The sequence below is a fragment of the Chiloscyllium punctatum genome, chromosome 44 (assembly GCF_047496795.1).
Source record: "Chiloscyllium punctatum isolate Juve2018m chromosome 44, sChiPun1.3, whole genome shotgun sequence".
Classification (NCBI taxonomy): Eukaryota; Metazoa; Chordata; class Chondrichthyes; order Orectolobiformes; family Hemiscylliidae; genus Chiloscyllium; species Chiloscyllium punctatum.
In genome coordinates, this window is record NC_092782.1 from 19,430,837 (window position 1) to 19,452,263 (window position 21,427).

At 41.7% G+C, this 21,427-nt stretch overlaps 1 protein-coding gene across 1 annotated transcript in view; it reads left to right on the top strand.

The window, feature by feature from the left end:
• cfap54 (cilia and flagella associated 54) overlaps nucleotides 1-21,427 on the top strand; it is a 450,427-nt gene that overhangs the window by 358,665 nt on the left and 70,335 nt on the right. The window contains exon 59 of the mRNA XM_072562407.1: nucleotides 5,945-6,053. Coding sequence (XP_072418508.1) covers nucleotides 5,945-6,053 — 109 coding nt within the window. The remainder of the gene's footprint in view (nucleotides 1-5,944; nucleotides 6,054-21,427) is intronic.

Genomic DNA, 21,427 nt, shown 5'->3' on the forward strand with positions numbered 1-21,427 from the left:
ACACTTCCAGACCTGTAACTGTCCCTTCCACAAACTGTGACATCCCCAATCTGTACCTCCCCTTTCCTTGTGCGCACTTCCACATAACCTCAATGTATAACCTGTTACCCTGTTTCATAGTTGACCAACCCAACCTAATTTCCCAAATAGCATCCCACAGATATCTATGTAATCTGTTACCAATTGAGAGATGGAATTAAGAAAGTGAAAAAGATCTCTGGGTGGATAGTTGACGCAGACTCAATGGGACAAATGGCTTCTATTCTGCACTGTAGGAATTCTATGATTCTATTCGCACTGTAGGAATTCTATGATTCTATTCTGAGTAATGGTGTAGGAAGTTACAATGCTGCCTAATTTTGTGTTAATGTAGATGATAGTGTAAAGTTAAAGAGGGATACTGATAGACTAGGTGGGTGGGCAAAACTTGATCAATGGATTTAAATGTAAGCAAGTGTGAAATTATCCATTTTGAGCCAAAAAGGTATAGACCAGTGTACTTTCTAGATGGCACGAAGTTAAATAAAGTGGATGCCCAAAGAGATTTGGGGGTTCAGGTGCATAGATCTTTATAAATGCCATAAATTGATAAAGAAAATAATTAAGAAAACCAATGGAGTGCTGCTCTTTATAGCTAGAGGACTGGAATACAAAAATGCCGAAGTTATATGCAGTTATACAAAACCCTGGTTAGACCACAGTTGGAGTACTGTGGACAGATTTGGGCACCACATTTTAGGAAGGTTTACAAGAATAATACCTGAACTTAGGGGGGGTTAAAAGTTATGATGAGAAATTTTACAAATTAGGCCAATCTTCTATCGAATTTAGAAGCCTAAGGGCGATCTGATCAAAATCTTCAAGATATGAAAGTGGAAAATATAGGATAGATAAACTGTTTTCACTGATTGTAGAACAAGGAGGCATAGCCTGAGAATTAGGGCCAGACCATTCAGAAGAGATGTTAATAAGCACTTTTTTTTTAAGAATCCCTACAGTGTTGAAACAGGCCATTCAGCCCAACAAGTCCACACTGAGCTTCTGAAGACCATCCCATCTAGACCCGTTCCCCTACCCTTTCCCTGTAGCCCGACATACCCCATGGCTAAAGCACCTAACCTACACATCCCTGAACACTATGGGCAATTTAGTATGGCCAAACTATCTAACCTGCACATCTTTGGACTGTGGGAGGAAACTGGAGCACCTGGTGGAAATCCATGCAGACAGTTGCCCGAGGGTGGAATTGAACTCTGGTCCCTAGTGGTGTGAGGCAGCCATGCTAACCACTGAGTCACCATGCTGCCACTTATACACACAGAGAGTGGTAGAGGTTTGGAACTCTCTTCCATTAACGGTAGAGATGCTAACTAAGTTGTTTATTTAAAATCTGAGATTGATGTATTTTTGTTAAGAAAACATATGAGCAAAAGGAAGCTATATGGAATTAGGCTGCAAATCAGCCATAATCTTATTGAGTGGTGGAATAGGCTGAGGGGCTGAATAACAAATTCCTGTTCCTACACTCCTGTATTAAGTGGATCATGCTCCATCCCCCTTTTTCTACCACTTCCAACATGATGTTTCTGTAACAAAATCTATCTTCATTTCCTGCGTCTGCATTTCAAAGGAACTATTCTCTCTGAAACACAATGCTCCACTTCCCCTTCACCACCAATATCCTTTTACATTCACACCCCTTTTGCTTTCCTCAAGCATCTTTCTACATAAGTGCAGAAGATGCTTCACCTGTAATTGTATCTCCTCCACTATCACTGTCCATGCTACAAATATTCCATTTGAGGGGAAACAATGATTTATTTACTCTTATGGATATATGTTTGCTCGCTGAGCTGGAAGGTTCATTTTCAGACGTTTCATCACCATACTAGGTAACATCTTCAGTGAGCCTTCAGACGAAGCATTGCTGATGATTCCTGCTTTCTATTTATATGTTTGGGTTTCTTTGGGTTGGTGATATCATTTACACTTCTGTTTTTCTATTTCTTATATCCTGTACTCTCTGCTCATGATGTGGTCTCCTCCATACGGGGGAAACCCAATGCAGACTTGCAGAACACCTTTGTCAGTATGTCATCCTGAGCTCACTGTCTGTCATTTTAATTCTCTACCTTATTCCTCCGCTGATCTTTCAGTCCTTGACACAGAAACATACAAATTAGGAACAGGAGAAAGCTACCTGATTGCATGAGCTTGCTCTGCCATTCAATAAATTCATTGTTGTTCTGATTACACATTTTCTAAGTCCTGCCAATAACCTTCCATCTCCTTGCTTGTCAAGAATTTATCCACTTCTGCCTTAAAAATATTTGAACATTCTTCTTCCACCCCTTTTGAGGAGAATTCTGAAGACACATGACTCTGTGGGGAAAAAAACTCGTTAAGTGTTTTAAATGGGCAACTACTTTTATTTTGAAAAGGTGACACCTAGTTGGAGATATTCCCACAAGCAGAAATATTCTGTCCACATCTACCATGTTAAGATTCCTCAGGATTTTATATGCTTCAGTCAAGTTGCCGCTTACTCTTTTAAACTGCAGGTGAATACAAGCTCAGTCTTCTCAACCTTTCCTCATAAGACAATCTTCCCATTCCAGGTATTCATCTTGTCAAAGCATTCTTTGAACAGCCTCCAACACATTTACATCCTTCCTTAAATAAGGACACCAATACTGCATGCAGTATTCCAAATGTGATTGCAGTAATTTCCTGTATAGTTGAAGTATAACCTTGGATTGCTACACTGTTCTACTGAAGCTCAATGCCAGATTGAGGAACAGTACCTATCTCTTGATGTGGAGTTTTGCATGTTTCCAGATTTAATATTGAGCTCAACAGTATGGCCCCCATTTGATTTTTCTGGTTTAATATTTTTCCTTTGCTTCTCTCTTATTTCTGGTGCTCTGGATTTGGATAGCAGCTAACCAACATTCACTCTTCCTCTACACACACATTCTATTCCTTCAATAAAACAAAGGAGGTCTGAAACAAGTACATAAATTACTGAAGAAATTCAGCAGGTTTGGCTGCATCTGTGGAGAGAGAAACAGAGTTAGCATTTCGAATCTACTGACCCTCTGATGTAGGAAACACAAAAGTTTTTAAATATTTAATCTTTCCTGTCCTTTATATCCCAACACAGATCTTCCCATTTTTAAAGTCAGGCAAGAAGGTAAAAGAAGTGGTGTCACAATTTTGATCAAGAAATCAAATAAAGCACTAAGGAGGATGACATCTTAGAAGGCTCTTCAATTTAAAAACCACAAAGCAGTAATCATACTGCTGGGAGTGCACTACAGACTTCCTCACAGTTTGAGAGAAATAAGAGCAGAAATGCAGGCAAATTTCCAGCAAGTATAAACGTAGTAGGGATAATAGGGAATTTCAGCTTCCCCAGCATTATCTGGGGTAGTCATAGTGTGAAAGATTTTGAAGGAGTGAAATTTTTTAAATTCAAGAGAACGTTTTAGACCAGTGCATGGAAGGCTGTACAAGAGAAGGGGTGGTCCTGGGCTTAATTTTAGGTAACAAAGCCGAGAAAGTGTTTGAAGTATCAGTTGGGGAAATATTTTTCAGACAGTGAACATAACTCCATTAGATTCAATATTGTTATGGAAAAAGACAAAGATGGGCCTGAAATCAAAGTTCTAAACTGGGGGAAGGGTAATTTTAATAAGATCTGGTATGATTTGGCCAAAGAGGACTGGGAGCAGACACTTTTAGATAAATCTGTATTAGAGCAATGGGAAATATTCAAGAAGGAAATAGGAGAGTACAGGGTAATCCAATAAAGACAAAGGGTGGGACTAACAGATCCTGTGAACCTTGGTTATCAAGGGATATACAGGAGCGGATAAAAAGAGAGGTGTATGGCAGATATCAAGGGCTCTAAATAACAGAAGCCTAAGGGGAGTACAGAATGTGCAAGAGAAAACTTCAAAAGGCTATTTAGAAGTTCAAAAATGGTGCATGAAAGAATATTGGCTGATAAAATAAAGGAAAATCCAAAGTTTTTTTACAAGTACATTAAAGATAAAAGGATAACTAAGGAAAAAGCAGGTCCATAAAGGACCACAGTGGTAATTTATACATGGGGCCAGAAGACACAGATTGGGGTGGCACAGTGGCTCAGTGGTTAGCAATGCTGCCTCACAGCACCAGAGTCCCAGGTTCAATTCTAGCCTTGGGTGACTGTTTGTGTGGAGTTTGCACATTCTCCCTGTGTCTGTGTGGGTTTCCTCCGGGTGCTCTGATTTCCTCTCTCAGTCCAAAGATGTGCAGATCAGGTGAATTGGCCATGCTAAATTGCCCCATAGTGTTAGGTCAGTTAGTCAGAGGGAAATGGGTCTGGGTGGGTTACTCTTTGGAGGGTTGGTGTGGACTGGTTGGGCCGAAGGGCCTGTTTCCACACTGTAGGGAATCTAATCTAATCTAATCTAACCTAATTGGGATTTAAATTAACACTTTGGGTTGGGTTGGTGCTCACTAATGAGAGAATCGCCGTGAGTATAGAAATCAGGAGAAGCACTGTATAGTTTAAAATAAATTAATGTAAAGGAGGATCTGTCAGGCTTAAAAGTAGATAAATTTGCAGGGCCAGATGAACTGTATCCCAGGTTGTTGTGTGAGACAATAGAGGAAACAGCAGAAGTGCTGGCAATTCCTCTTTGGCCACAGGAGAGATGCCAGAAGACTAGAGGACAGCCAAAGTGGTATGGTTATTTAGAAAGGAAGCAAGGGATAAACCAGGAAACTGCAGGCTGTCATTCTAACCTCAGTGTGGAGAAACTACTGGAAGGAATTCTGAGCACTAGAATTAATGTACACTTGGAGTGGCGGGGATTAATGTAGAACAGTCAGCATGGTTTTGTTAAGGGGGCATTACATCTGACCAATTTGAGTTGACTTTTTCAAAGAGGCGTATAGATGAGGTAATGCTTTTAATATAGTCAACTTGGACCTCAGCTTTGAGTCCTGCATGCGAAAGCCCATGGGATCTCAGGAAATTTCGCTAATTGAATCTAGAATTGCCTAAGTGGCAAGCAGAGGCTGATTGGTTAGGGATATATTGATGATTGGAAGCCTGTGTCCAATAGTTTGGTAACTAGGAAGGAGGATTGACTTAGATTACAGGAGAATATAGATGGGATGATCAGTTTCAATATGGATAAATCTGAGGTGATACACCTGAGTAGGACAAACAAAGCAAGGGAATACATGATGAACAGTAGGACCCTGGGAAGCACCAAGGAGCAGAAGGATCTTGGTGTTCATGTACAATTAAAAAGGCATATGGGATACTGGCATTTATTAGTCAAGACATACAGTTTAAGAGTGGAAAGATTATGCTGGAATTAAATAAAAAGTTGGAAATGCCACAGGTGGAGTATTGCTTGTAGTCTGGCAATTGCATTTTTGAAGGGGTGTGTTAGCACTGGAGAAGGTGCAGAGGAGATTTACCAGGATTTTACCTGAGCTGGAGAGTTTTAGTTATGAAGAGAGACTGGATAGACTGGGGCTATTTTTGTTGGCACAGGAGACAATGGACATGAGATATATTCAGTGGTATAGACAGGGTAGAAAGGAAGGAACTTTTGCTTTTGGTGGAGGATCAGTGACTAGGGACATAGATTTAAGGGAAGGGGCAAGAGATATAGAGGAGATATGAGGAAAAGAAAATCCATTCAGAAGGTGGTTGAACCTGGAACTCTTTGTTTGTTGAATCTGGGCTAGATGCTGGAAAATGGGATTAGAATAGTTAAATAGTTGTTTTTGACTGGTATAGACCTGACGGACTAAAAGACCTTTTTTCAACTGTAGACTCTATGCTGTGTCTCTTCAAAATGCAAATCAGTTTTCAATTAAGTAAAATGTTTATCAACAAATGAGCTAAAATTGTTTCATGTATTTGATTTTCCTTTAGGAAAGGTACTGCGCCAAATAACAGAAATAAATTACGGGAAGACCCTTGAAGCTGTTAATTTATTGATGGAAGCTATCAATGTCACTTACTTACATGACCAAAATCTCTGGTAAGTTTAACCAGGAACAGCTAACTATATTTGCTGAAAATGCTGGAAATACTCAATCTGTAGAGATTGAAACAGTGTTCAAATTTCACATCAATAACCTTTCATCAAACCTTCCAATTCATCATACCAAATAAATCTAGTCAATTAAGCAATGATAACCCTTTTAGGCCTATAAAGAAATCACTAACTAGTCTCCCTATAGAGGTTGTTGAGTAAGAATTCCCTTGGTAGTAGGCAATGCCTGCCCAGCGAGAATTCATCACCTGAGCCCTTTATAAATCTTGCACCCCCTTTTCAGTTATTTGAAATATCTTTTGTTGGGTTTTTGATTGAACTTCAACCCCATGCTCTTATTCTTCAGGTACCTGGTGCAAAGGAGTGTGGGCCAATCTAAGGATCTCCTCGTGGGTCTGTTCTTGGCCTGGCCTGGCTTGGGTGGCTATTAATAGGTCCAGGCAGTGAGCTGTGGAGACGGTCATATCTGCTGTATGCCCTCTTCTGCAATTATGCTCATGCCCGGGTGTGACTGGTCAGGAGTACGCAATTCTGGATTAGTGGTGCTGGAAGAGCACAGCAGTTCAGGCAGCATCCAAGTAGCTTCGAAATCGACGTTTTGGGCAAAAGCCCTTCATCAGGAATAAAAGGGCTTTTGCCCAAAATGTCGATTTTGAAGCTACTTGGATGCTGCCTGAACTGCTGTGCTCTTCCAGCACCACTAATCCAGAATCTGGTTTCCAGCATCTGCAGTCATTGTTTTTCCCAGGAGTACACAATGTCCACCAATGCTCTTGATCTCTATGGAGAGAGGGGCTTCATAGACTGCTTCACTTCCCTCTCCAACTCCGTTTTGATTTATTCACTTCCCTCACTCCCTACCCACATCTCACCTTTGGTTTGCTTTGCCCTTAATGGACTTTGCTTGTAAGTGCTCAACTGGCTACATGAGGTTTTTTTCTGGTGGTTATTAGTTTTCAAAAGAAAAATAAATAAATGTTTTGGTAAATTTGGTAGTGGAAAGGATATTCAGTTGTGTGTGATAACACTTCTGAGTCGAAGAAAACAATAAAGTGGACCCTCCAGTGGAGGATCCTCTATGTGAGGATCCCCCCTCTTTCCATCAGAGACCTGGGATGGAGGGTGTTGCATGCAGATATAACTTATAACTGCAGATTGCAGTGGTTCATGGACTCCCAGCTAGCTGGTTTTTTTTAATGCGATACTGTGGAGTCCATGGACTTTGATTATGTTGGTTATAGGTGTTTGCATCCCTTTTTTATTTAAAAAATCCTTTGTTGTGTTTTTGATTACACTTCAGTCCCATGGCCATGATCTTTGAGTACCTGGTGCGGAGAGGTCTGGGCAGATCAGTAATTCCAAATGGATCTGCTCCTGGGCCTGGCCAATTTGGTTATAAACAGCTGCATTCTGGATTAGTGGTGCTGGAAGAGCACAGCAGTTCAGGCAGCATCCAAGTAGCTTCGAAATCGACGTTTCGGGCAAAAGCCCTTCATCAGGAATAAAGGCAGTGAGCCTGAAGCGTGGAGAGATAAGCTAGAGGAGGGTGGGGGTGGGGAGAAAGTAGCATAGAGTACAATGGGTGAGTGGGGGAGGGGATGAAGGTGATAGGTCAAGGAGGAGAGGGTGGAGTGGATAGGTGGAAAAGGAGATAGGCAGGTAGGACAAGTCATGGGGACAGCTCAGTAACTGTCCCCATGACTTGTCCGGACTTGTCCTACCTGCCTATCTCCACAACCAATATAAACTCATCTTGCTCCTTTCAAATGCAGATATACTTTTGCATATTTTTTTCCCGATTCTAAGAGCTATTTACATCCTACAGAAGAATTCTGCATCCTCTGCAATGGTGGTTTTGGTGGTGGATGGGCACTTAATAGGGCAAAAATACTGGCATCTCCCTGCAGGGATTCCCTGTTCAAAAACATTTGGTGTGTGATCAAGGAACCCAGGTTGGTGGAAGGGGTTGAGGAGTCCCCTGAGAGTCACCCATACCACCACTCCACTCTAGATTCCAGTATTCAGGGGTTCATTTGACCTCACTATAAAACACCACTGTGACAACTCACACATTCCCTTTTCTTCAATAAATTGACCTAGTATAAATACCTCCCTATTTCTCCCTTTTTTTTAGCTTTGACAAAGGGTCGGTTAGACTTGAAATGTCAGCTCTTTTCTCTCCTTACTGATGCTGCCAGACCTGCTGAAATTTTCCAGCATTTTCTCTTTTGGTTCCACCACTCCACTCCCCAAGCTTTATCACCTCCTCCCCCAACTCTCCAAATTTGGTCCTATCTTGTGATCCCTTTCCCACTGTCATTCTCCAGTTCCTGAGATGGATTTCTATCTAAGGATTTCTATCCGTGGATGCCATGCCAGTAGTAGCTGCCACATCTTTGATATTTGAGATCTCTGGCCCCAGGATGTTTGATGCAGCAGTGAGCCTTCCTGACCTCAACTTAAGACTCTCACTGGCACTCTATTTGGTAGCCTGGATCCACCACAAGATTCCACTCCTAGTTTTATTTGTCTCTTATTTTATTGTGCATGACTGCTGCATCTTTGTAAATGAATCAATGTTACAGATATGTGTGGTCAAGCACCCATGCTGCCTTAAAGTGGACAATTTATGTGTAATCAGAAGAGTAATTTCCAGGTTGCTGTGTAGCCCCATTATTCCCCCCTCAGAACATTTTTTGTGAAATGAATTTGATTTTACTTGAATTTGAATATCATTGAATAGAGAACCACAGATCGACACTATTTCATCCTTCATGGCTTCCCAGTGTTGACTCTTGCGTTTCATCCCAATCTCTGGCTCTTCCCTCAAATCGTCACAACGATTTTCTCTCTTTATTATTTGTCCAAGTCTCTTTGAGCACAAATAAAAAATCTTTTTCTATTTCCCCTCAGACATTATGGAGCTACCCAACATCCGAAGCTGTTGAAGTACCACAAACTGCAGATTCTTATTCAAGGGCTTGCAACTTTTGGGGAGCTCTTTAACTAGAAGATCAATAGGAGGCATCAGTGAGATGCCCTTAAAGTTAAGGGATAGGAAGCCCAAGACTTCCCAATGTATTAACTTTTTTAAGTGATAAAAACATCAAACTATGCAACAGACTGAGGGCCTTATGTTGAATTCGTCAGAAAGATTTTCACAGACTTGAGTTTTATTGTAAATCTATAGCATGAGTACCAGCCTCTGTGTCTGTAAGGACCCTTTCCCTGTCCAAATATCCACACACCATAGGCTAATTTGGTGGTGAATGTCCTCAATCACCCAATTAGGAGACAACAAAATACATTGCCTTAGTGTGTAAGTTTGTAACACTAACAAAAATCAGAAGAACAGTAGGGAGTGGTGACAAGGGAGAGGACTAAATCAAAATAGCATTGGAGAGACAAGTCACTGCAGTGTCCACTGGGATAATTCCACAGAGGCCTGTATCCTGTTACCAGGTCATCCTTTATTTACACATGGAGAGTCCTTAACACAGATCCAACTCTGTGTGAGCAGGATGTCTGACTCTCCTGTTCTTTTTTTTTCCTTTTATTTACCGCCCACACTACCGCCTAACTACAGTAGTGCTTATCACTCCTGTTTATTTTTTTTTCTTTTTATCAAAAACTCCTTTTTTTTCTTTTTTTTAAAATTAAAAAAAAATAACCCCACACTACCGCCTAACTGCGGTAGTGCTTATTTTTTCCCCAGCACCCATGGTGTGTGTGTGCAGGTGTGAGACACAGTGAAAGACACAAGGTGCACAAATCTTTATTCAATTTCCACCACCAGGAAGATATGAAAAACACCCGAGTGGCCAGTGACAAGCACTGCCCTTCAAACCACAGGGCAATGCTGTGTGGTCAAAAACAGTGGAGGGGAGGGTAGGGACTAAATCAAAATAGAGTTGGACGGGGAAATAATACACTCCACTCCCTGTGGCGCCCACCTCTCCCTGAAGGACTCCAGGGTGTTGGTGGACACCGCGTGCTCCTTCTCCAAGGACACCCGGGCTCTAACGTAACCCCGGAAGAGGGGCAGGCAGTCGGCCCTAACGACCCCCTCCACGGCCCGCTGCCTGGACCTGTTGATGGCCAGTACTCTCCTATTCTTATCTATCAACCAGGCCTCCCTGATTGAACCAGATTAATAGCCTAATCAGTCTGGCTGACCTTGTTACAATCGCTGCGCCCATCTGTCTGTGATTGTATCAAGGTTACTGGTGAACACTGGGTGCTCCTTCTCCAAGGTCACCTGGGTATAGACATAGTCATGGAAAAGAGACAGGTAGTCCAGAATTGCCAACTTCTGCAAGCCTGCTGCTTAGATATGTTGATGAGGAATTCTTCATTGGATTCAAATTCCATTAATATACCATGGCAGGTTTTTGACCTGACTGTCTTTATATGCTAATTATATCAGTATTGATGATAATATCACAATGCCATCATCTTCCCATGAGAACCCAGCCCTTATTATTTTAAAATTAAATAACAAACACTGCTAATCAGGACAGTGTTACAGTAACAAAACAAAACGTAGGGCAATGAGGGAGGGAACCAACTGTTGGAGGGGAAGGTAATGCACTCTAGTGCCCACTGTGTCTACCTCAAACAACTTCAAGGATGTACTTACTGATGGACACTAGGTGCTCACTCTCCAACAGGTCTCCCAGCCATGAATGTATCTGTTGAAGATGGCGAAAACCCAATTTTTCGTTTTTGTAACCTCACCACCAAATTATCAAATATCCAGAATTAATCAAAGAACAAACTTTGCCTGCCAGGACCAATGTAACAAAAGCAAATATTAACATAAAAGAGAAGTAAACTGAGGGGACTACATCAAAATAATATTGGAAGGGTAGATAATGCACTCCAACCCACCCCCACCCGCGGTGTCCACATCTGTGTGAAAGCTTTGAAAGTTGGCCAGTTTAAGACGCCAATTCTTTCTTTTGGCAAACTCAACATGAAATTATACACTTTACCAATTAAACAAATACATTACAAGTACTGTCTGCTTGGAGCAAAACAAGAATACATCAAAAGTAAAAGAGGGAGGAGTCTAAAACAAAATGGAATCGGTGGGGTAAATAATGCACCTAAGCCCTTGAGGTGCCCACAGTTCTCCCTTATCTAAATGAGGTATTGATTACTACAGCTCGATCTATATAAGATTGGGAATTCTTACAAAGTACAGAAAGTAAGGAGCATGATTTGTTTGAGGAAACTTCAGGGTCAAAGGTTTAATTGAGTATATTCTTAAAAATATGATTCAAAGTAAGAATTCAGTACAAAGGGGAGCAAAGGTGCTTTAAATAAGGTCAACACTCCAGAGTGAGAAATAATTCACACTTCTTATCCTTTCCTATTTGAGAGCGTGACCTGCTGTAAGATCATTGGCAGAATGATGTCACAAATCACAGGGTGATGTTAGTGACAAGAAAGAAAGTGGTGAACAGGACTGGTGAATTTAGAGTTTTTATAGTAAAATAAGGTCTTCAGTTTGTGTTTAGGTCTCCTGTTCTTTTCTCTTAAGAATTGCTGCTTAAGTGTTAGATTGATACTAGTGGATATTTTTGAGTTTATAAAAACAAGATATTACAGTAAAGTGTTAAAAGCAGCAGAGTGATTGATTCATAAATTAAATCAAACAAATTAAATAAGTTTAAAAAAATACAATAGTGATGGCAGGACAGGCGATATGTTGCTACTGCAACATGTGGAAGCTGCTGGATACCAATCTTGCATGGACATTTCTGTTGTAAGTGTTTGTAATTTGAGGAACTTTGGTTCCTAGTTGTGCCAGAATTCAAGCTGCAACACAGCAGGAATGAGGAATGTTACTTGGACATTTTGCTCCAGAGGGTGATCACACCTCTTGGATGAGGTTGTTCAGAATTGGTCTATGATTAAGAACAGAAGGGTATGACAGCAGGTGAGGCAGATTTGAGGATCCAGGAGGTTTCCATTGAGAACCCTCAGCTCCTACAATTGTTCTGTAGTTAGGAGATTCTTATAAACTGTGTGGACTAGAGTGGGGTCTGCAAGGAGGATGAGTGAACTAACCTTGGTACAGGGAGCCATTCAACTGAACAGGAGGGAATAGGAATATAGTAGTGGTCGGGGCCAGTATAATTAGAGGGATAGATGTTGTTCCCTGCAGCTGTGAGGGTGTTCTGAAGGCTGCATTGCCTCCCTTTTGCTAGGGTTAATGACATTGCCTCAGGGCTGGAGAAGAACTTTGATTAGGAGGGGAGGGATCTAGTTATCATCTCACACATTCATACTAATGATATTAATATGACCAGAAAGGAGATTCTGCTGAGAGATATTTGACCAGTCAAGATTTCTACCTGAGCTATGGGCAAACTGGCATAGGGTAAATAAAGTCAAGGAGTTAATTGTGTGGCTCAAACATTGATGTGGGTGGAATGGCTTTCAGTTTGTGGGGTATTGGCACCAGTACTAAAGTAAAAGGGATAGATCCAGTTGGATAGATTTCACTTGAACTGTCCTGGGACCAATGTCCTTGCAAATCGTATGACTCATTACAGGGGAATGTAAGCTTACAAGCAAAAGAATTTAGTAGGATTGCAGGGCAGCCTATTTGGGTAGCAACACCCAGACTGGGACAGGAAAGGATACAGTGTACAAATGTAGAAAAAGACAGCAGTAGTTAGGATTAAATGGGGAAAAGATGGGAAAAAGGCAAAATTAGTGGTTCTTTACTTAAATGCACATAGTATATGAAACAAAATATATGAAGTTAAAGCAAATGTAGGTGAATGGGTTTGATCTTGTAACCATATCTCCATTGCAGGCTAAAAGTTATCAAAGCTGGGAACTAAACATTCAGGTATATGTGACTTTTTTAAAAGGACAGGTAGTAAGGAAATTGTGGGAGGTTAGCATTGTTAGTATGGGATGGAATAGGTACAACAGCAAGAAATCTTGTTGGATCAGAAGATGTAGAATCCATATGAATGGATGTAAGAAATAAGAATGGGAGAATGTACTGGTAGGCGTAATCTGTAGACCCCTACAATAGCTATGTGGTGGGATAGAGAGTAAATTGGTCTATTTTGGATCTGATGTGTAATGAGGCCATTTTTATAAAATGATATCAGAGTAAAAGTTGCAGTAAACAGTGATCCTAACATGGTAGAACTTAGCATTCAGTTTGAGAAGGAGGAACTTGGATCAGAAGCAACTGTGCGAAGCTTAAATAAGGGTAATTACAAAGTGGGCTGAAGTGGACTAGGAAAGGAGTTCAACAGCATAGATGGTTGTGCAAATGTAGAAAATAGGAGCAAGAGTAGGCATTTGGCCTTTTGCGCCTGCTTTGCCTTTCAATGTGATCATGGTCAGAAGTCCCACAACACCAGATTATAGTCCAATCATAAGCTTTTGGAGCACTGCTTTTTTGTTAGTTGACTTCACCTTTTAAATACCAACAAAGAGTACCACAAAACATGATAAAGAGAGAGAAATATCTTTGGGGGTAAACTTGCAAGCAATATTAAAATGAACAAAATAGTTTCTTTTAAATATATCAGAATGGAGAGAGAAGCCAAAGTGTACATAGAAAAAGAGGCTATGGAAATAACAATGGGGTATTAGGAAATGGCAGTGAAGTTGAATAAAGTAGTAGGGAAACCAATGGTGTAAAGACCAACACATAGCCTGGACATGATGGGATATACCTGAGGATATTAAAATAAGCAGTTACAGAAATAGCGGTAGTAATCTCCTGCGAATCGTTGGATTCTGGAAAAATTATTCAAAGAAAACACCCTTATTCAAAAAGGGAAGGAGTCAAAAAAAAAGAGCTAACTACAGGCCAGTTAGCTGTTTGTTATTGGGAAGTGTTAAAGTCAATTATAAAAAATCGAATTGCAAATCATTTAGACATGCATAATATGATCAGGCAGAGTCAGTATGAATTTACAGAGATGAAATAATGTTTGACAAACTTATTAGAAATCTTTGAGGGTAACAGTATGATAAATAAAGGGGAAACAGTGGATGTAACATACTTAGCTCTGCAGAAAGCTTTTGATAAAGTACCACACATTAGAGTACTTACAATACCTCCAACACCATGGATTCTTATTTTATCAGCAGAAGTAGAAAATTGGCTAACTATTAGAATGCTGAGAGTTGGAGTAAGAGACACATTTTCAGGATGGCAACCTTGTCTAGTGAAGTGCTGAGACCATGAATATTTAACATTTTTGTTAATGACTTTGATAAGGAAAATGAATGTACTATCATGAAGTTTGTGGATGACAAACATAGATAGGAAGGCAAGCAGCGAAGATGATGCAAAACGTCTGCAGAGGGAGAGAGACAGCTTAAGAAATTAGGCAAAAAAAACTTGACAAATGGAACATGATGCTGCAAAATGTGATGTCATGTAATTTGGCAGGAAGAATAGAGGAGTTGAATATTATTTAAATGGAGAAAGACTTAGAAAGTTGCAGCACGGAGAGATTTTGGAGTCCTCTTGCATGAATCTTAAAAACCTGGCATTGAAGCTCAGCAGGTAATCGGGAAGGTAAATGACCTGTATTTAAAAGGGAATGGCGTATAAAAGTAGGTAACTCTTGCTAAAGCTGTACAAAGCACTAGTCAGGTCACAACTGAAGCACTTTATCTGAGAAAATATATACTGGCATTGGAAGCAGTCCAGAGAAGTTTCATTAGGATGTGGAGAGTGTGGAGGGACTGACTTATGAAGAAAGGTTGAGTAGTTTGGGCCCTGAACTTGGAATTTATAAGAATGAGAAATAACTTTTTTAATATGCAAAATTCTTAGGGGACTTGAATTTATTGTCAAGTGTGCCAAGGCACAGTGAAAAGCTTTGTCTTGTGAGCAATACAGGCAGATCACATAGTTAAGTAGCATAGATAAGTAAATAGTAGGTAAACAGCAGGAAGAAAACACAGGTACAGACGAATGCTAAGAGTTTGTGAGTCCATTCAATATTCTAACAACAGTATGGTAGAAACTGTTTTGAAACTGGCTGGTGCACGTGTTCAGGCTTCTGTACCTTCTTAGATTAGATTACTTACAGATTAGATTACTTACAATGTGGAAACAGGCCCTTTGGCCCAACAAGTCCACACCGCCCCGCCGAAGCACAACCCACCCTTACCTAACACTACGGGCAATTTAGCATGGCCAATTCACATGACCTGTCACATCTTTGGACTGTGGGAAGATACCAGAGCACCCGAAGGAAACCCACGCAGACAGTGGGAGAACGTGCAAACTCCACACAGTCAGTTGCCTGAGGCGGGAATTGAACCCGGATCTCTGCGCTGTGAGGCAGCACTGCTAACCACTGTGCCACCGTGCCGCTCATCTCTTCTTGATGGTCGAAGTTGTAGAAAGATTCGCCGGGTGGGATGGATCTTTGAGGATGCTGGCTGCCTTTCCTTGACAGTGGGCCAGGTAGATGGATTCTATAGGTAGGAGGTTGGCCTTTGTGATTGTCCAGGCCGAGTTCACCATTCTTTGTAACCGTCTCCGATCTTGAATGGTACAGTTACCATACCAGATACTGATACATCCAGACAGGATGCTGTCTATGGTGCACCTATGAAAGTTGGCAAGGGTATTCACCATCATGCCGAATTTTCTCAGCAACCCGAGGAAGAAGAGATAGGTTTGATGCAGAAAGGTTGTTTCCTCTACTGGCAGAGTCTTGGATCAGAGGGCATAATCTCAGAATAAGGGCTCACTGTTTTACGACTGAGATGAGGAAGAACTTCATGTGAGGGCAGTGAATCTGTGGAATTCTTTACTACTGAGGGCTGTTGAGGCTGGGTCATTATATCTATTCAAAGCTGAAATCAGCAAATATTTAGTCTGCAAGGGAATCAAGGGTTACAATGAGAAGGCAGGAAAATAGAATTGAGGATTATGCTGTGAACTCATTGAATGATGGAGCAGACTCTATGGGCTGAATGGCATAATTGTATTCCTACATCTTATGATATTAAAGGCTTTGAGAATGCTGATGGGCATTGCTCCCTCTCCAAGGACCCCTGAGCACAAATATGGCCAAGGAAGAGAAGTGAGAATCCACTTTTTTTCCTTATAATCCACAATTAAATCACCTGTTTGACAAACCATCCAAGAACAAATTACAAGCAATGCCCATTAGGGGTGTTCAGCAATAACAGGTAGGGAATGATGGAAAGGTTAAATCAGTAAAGTTTGAGGGGAGATAATGCACATGAACTGCCATGGTGCCCACCTTTCTCTAAGGCTTTGAGACGTAATCCAGCTTTTTTCTTTTTGGTTTGAAATCTACTGCCAAGTCATAGAATCCCTATAGTGTGGACACAGGCCATTCAGCCCATGCCGACCCAGTGAAGAGCAGACCAGCTAGTCCCACCCCTTACCCAATATTCCCCATGGAAAATCCACCTAACCTGTGCATTCCTGAACTCTATGTGCAATTTAACATGGCCAGTCCAACTAATCTACACATAAAATCCCTACAGTGTTGAAACAGGCCATTTGGCCCAAAGAGCCTCAGAGTAACCCACCCAGACAATTCCCATAGCCTATTACATTTCACCTGACTTATGCACCTAACCTACACATCCCTGAACACTATGGGCAATTTTTAGCATGGCCAATTCACTTAACCTGCACATCTTTGAACTGTGGGAGGAAACCAGAGCACCCGGAGGAAACCCGTGCAAACTCCATACAGACAATTGCCTGAGGCTGGAATTGAACCCGGCTCCCTAGTTGTGTGAGGTAGCAGTGCTAACCATTGAGCTCTTTTCTTCTGTCCACACAACCGCTGTTACATTTCTATAGAATGTTCTTACTTTACTAAGACCTTTCCTCCATTACTGTTTCTTACGAATGCAATCGCTTTTTGTTTTGTCATTTTTTTAGCTTTTACTTGGCAGGGATCAAGCAGAGGGTTATGACCATCTGCTAAAAAAGCAGGGAAAATTCGCATGAACTGGGGATATGAAGGCCCTACCAGTCCTGTTGGCAGGATTTTTATTCAATAACGTGCTGCAGTCTCACACTGACAACTGACATCTTTGGATTGTGGGAGGAAACCCATGCAAACAGAGGGATAATGTACAAACCCAACATAGACAGTCGCCTGTGGGTGGAATCAAACCTGGGTCACTGGCACTGTGAGGCAGTAGTTCTAATGACTGAGCCACCATACTTCCCCAAGTCATACAAGAACTTAGCTCTCTTAAAATCTCAGTTAACACCAGCATTGCCTACAGTACAGATATTATTAATTAATCTGTTCACATATGTTATGACACGTGTGGAGCAGGTGGTTCTTGAGTCCAGGCCTTATGGTCCAGACATGGAGACACTACCACCATGTCATAAGAATCCCAAATACCCTGGCTCTCCTTTGTTTTTATTTTAGGAAACCCCGCCACCAAATCACTCAAACTACTAAACAGTCACAAATAAACAAGAGAAATACATGAAGGAAGAGAGGGACGGGACTAAATTAAAATAGAGTTGGAGGGGGAAATAAAGTTCCCACAGTGCCTAGCTGTCTCTAAGGGCATCAACAATGTGTTAGTGGATATGATGTGCTTCATCTCAAAGGATACACCTGCTTGAACATAGCTGCAAAAGAGAGGCAGAGTGTTGGGAACTGACTCCCTCCATGTCCCATTACCTCGATCTGTTGATGGCTACCTTGGCCAGGCCCATGAGAAGGTAGGAACCCAGCTCTTTTTTTTGAGCAACAATTATTAGATGTGAGCATGCAAGGCGAAGTTCTTTTTTTCTACAAGATCGTAGAAGTTCTACCAATACAATATTTGAGCAGTCAATTTACAGTCATTTGAACCAACCCATTCAGACACATTATAACATAGTACTGGATTAGTGGTGCTGGAAGAGCACAGCACTTCAGAACTGCTGTGCTCTTCCAGCACCACTAATCCAGTATTTGGTTTCCAGCATCTGCACTCATTGTTTTTACATTATAACATAGCTTCAGGGAAGGTGGGACTTGAACCCAGTCTTCCCAGCAGTCGACCAACTCTTTTTTTAAATTTCTGGAAGTGCATTAATATACAACTTGCTGGATTTTTTCAGCACCACCAACTCACCTATATAATTTCTCAAAGCCTGGTATTCTCTGCCACTAATTTTAAAAAATAAATACAATGCAATAACACCAAAGATGAGAGAATGGAACCAAGATCACTTATTTTCTAATGAACCAGTTTAAAAATGTTATTACACACCTCTGGAGCAGGTGAGACCAGAACTCAGGCCTCTTAGCTGAGAGTTAGAGACACTACTGCTGTGCCATGAGACCCTTTGAGAGTCAACTTTATTTTCATGTCCAGAAAGTGCTCTTGCACAGAACTCCCCATCCTGATTTGGAACAAAATCATGGTTACTTCACTGTCTCTGGGCCAAAATGCTGGAAATAGCTCCATAACTTAAGTAAGAGGACCAAGTTTTTATCTTTGAGGTGGAAGTTGCAAATCAGGCCATTCCCCAACATTGGGATAGTTTTGCTGCCTGGAGTGCCTACTTGATACTGTTCTTGGTGCTAGGATGGGCTGGCATTGGAGCACCATGAGGTAAATGAATTTCAGGTGAACAAGTTAGAAGCCCACTGCTATCTTTCTGGGACAATGGTTCAGATCAGTAGATGCATGTGACACCACTAATCTGCATTCTTACATATTTCTCAAACCCTAGGACCACTCATTCCCCCACACATCTCACCAATCTAACCATGATTTGGATGCGAGCATAAGAGGTACAGTTAGTAATGTTTGCAGATGACACGAAAATTGGAGGTAGTGGACAGTGAGGGGGGTTACCTCAGATTACAACAGGATCTGGACCAGATGGGCCAATGGAGGTGGAGTTTAATTCAAATAAGTGTGAGGGGCTGCATTTTGAGAAAGCAAATCTTAGCAAGACTTATGCACTTAGTGGTAAAGTCCTAGGGAGTGTGGCTGAACAAAGAGACTTTGGAGTGCAGGTTCATAACTCCTTGAAAGTGGAGTCGCAGGTAGATAGGATAGTGAAGAAGGTGTTTGGTATGCTTTCCTTCATCAGTCAGAGTATTGAGTACATGAGTTGGGAGGTCATGTTGCAGCTGTACAGGACATTGGTTAGGCCACTGTTGGAATATTGCATGCAATTCTGGTCTCCTTCCTATCGGAAAGATGTTGTGAAACCTGAAAGGGTTCAGAAAAGATTTACAAGGGTGTTACAGGGTTGGAGGATTTGAGCTATAAGGAGAGGCTGGAAGGCTAGGGCTGTTTTCCCTGGAGTGTTGGAGGCTGAGGGGTGACCTTATAGAGGTTTACAAAATTATGAGTGGCATGGATAGGATAAAGAGACAAAGTCTTTTCCTTGGGGTCAGGGAGTCCAGAACTAGAGGGCATAGGTTCACGGTGAGAGGGGAAAGATATAAAAGAGACCTAAGGGGCAACTTTTTCACGCAGAGGGTGGTACGTGTATGGAATGAACTGCCAAAGGATGTGGTGGAGGGCTGGTACAATTGCAACATTTAAGAGGCATTTGGATGGGTATATGAATAGGAAGGGTTTGAAGGGATATGGACCGGGTGCTGGCAGGTGGGACTAGATTGGGTTGGGCTATCTGGTCAGCATGGACAGGTTGGAGCGAAGGGTCTGTTTCCATGCTGTACATCTCTGTGACTCTGTACCAACCTAGCATCTAGTAAAAGGAGAGACCCCCTTGTATTCAACTAAAACCCGGTTAATGCAGAGAGTGGGCCAAAGGATCTTCCCCATTCGATGTGAAAACAGAATGGTTTTCTTAATCTTTAGCTCAGATCGGAAGATAGATTCATAACACGCTCTGCTTTGACAGAAAAAAGGAGTATGTTTATACACTGTGTTACAATGATCATACACAATGTGGTTACTGTATTCTCCCCTTCCCTTTTGTGGGGCCAATCTTGTAAAACACCTGATCAATGATGGGCATTCCTATAGATAACCCTAGGTTTTATTAGATTTTTTTATGATATTCAATATGGGGAGTCAAATGACAGGCATCCGACCAACCGCATTAAAGCTTTCTGCCCTGTCGTGGGCTGTTGTCCTTCTGGAATGAGGTAGGTCAGTATTCTGGGAGCTGAAAGTGGAACGACAATTATTAATGTTGATGCAGGTGGTTAAGCATCCCAAATGAGTGAGTTGGCAATGCAGACAATAATGCGGTTGATGGGATGCCTCTCCACCTCTTAGAAGGGGAAATTCTGACTCTGACCTACTGGTAGCAAAGGGGCCACTCTGCTCCTGACCTCATAACAGCCTTAGTTCAAATATGGACAAAAGTTCAGAATCCAGAGGCGAGGCGAGGCGAGGCGAGTGTGACTGCCATTGACATCAAGGTTCCATTTGACCCAGTGTGGCATCAGGGGTCATTGGGGATCTGAGAGAAAACCCTCTGCTGGTTGGAGTCATATCTGATACAAAGGAAAATGATTGTGATTGTTGGAGGTCAGTTGTCTCACATCCAGAATATTTCTCTAGGAGATCCTCAGGGCAGTGTCTTCAACATCTTCAGCTGCTTCACCAATGATCTTCCCTCTATCATAAGGTCAGACGTGGGGATGTTTACTGATTGGTGCTTGAGGTTTTGGGTGGATGACAGCAAGTGAGGAAAACTGTTGCCAGCAATAATGAAATTGGTAGACTGTGTTCTCTCTAACTTTTCCTGGTGTTGCACAGACCTTTAACATTCACACGCAGGTGTGACTTCTGAACTGGAATTCGATGCATCCATATTTAGCAGTGCAGAAACTCTGACCAGTGACTGCAAATTAGTGGGAACATTATTAGTAGAGAATGGGCCTTGGTGCAAGGTGGGTACAGTGGTAGAGATAGAATAACTGTGAGATATCAGTCTAAAGATAGTACCACTTCTACTAGCAGAGTGGAGAATGTCCTTGACCACCACCTTTCAGTTCCGGATATTCCTGTAGCTGGCTGGGACTGCTGTAAACTGGGTGGCAACCTTGGACAGGATGGCATGATCTGTCTATTGCCTTCCATTGTTGGGGTAAAAGGATGTCTTGCCTGTGCACCACCCAGTACAACAGGGTGTCCAGAACCCTGTCTGCAGAACATGGCGCTGATTCCCCCATCTGTCATTGTCCAAGGCAAATATCAAACTGGCAGTCTTTTCTGGTGCAAAATAGGATTTTAAAGATGGTGCGGGTGCTCGGATCCTGGTGAATTCTCGGATAACCACATATGGGAGAGTTGTTTTAAGAAGTGCAAATGGTAAAACTGGTCAAAAAATAAGACATGAGATATTATAGGAGCAGGATAGG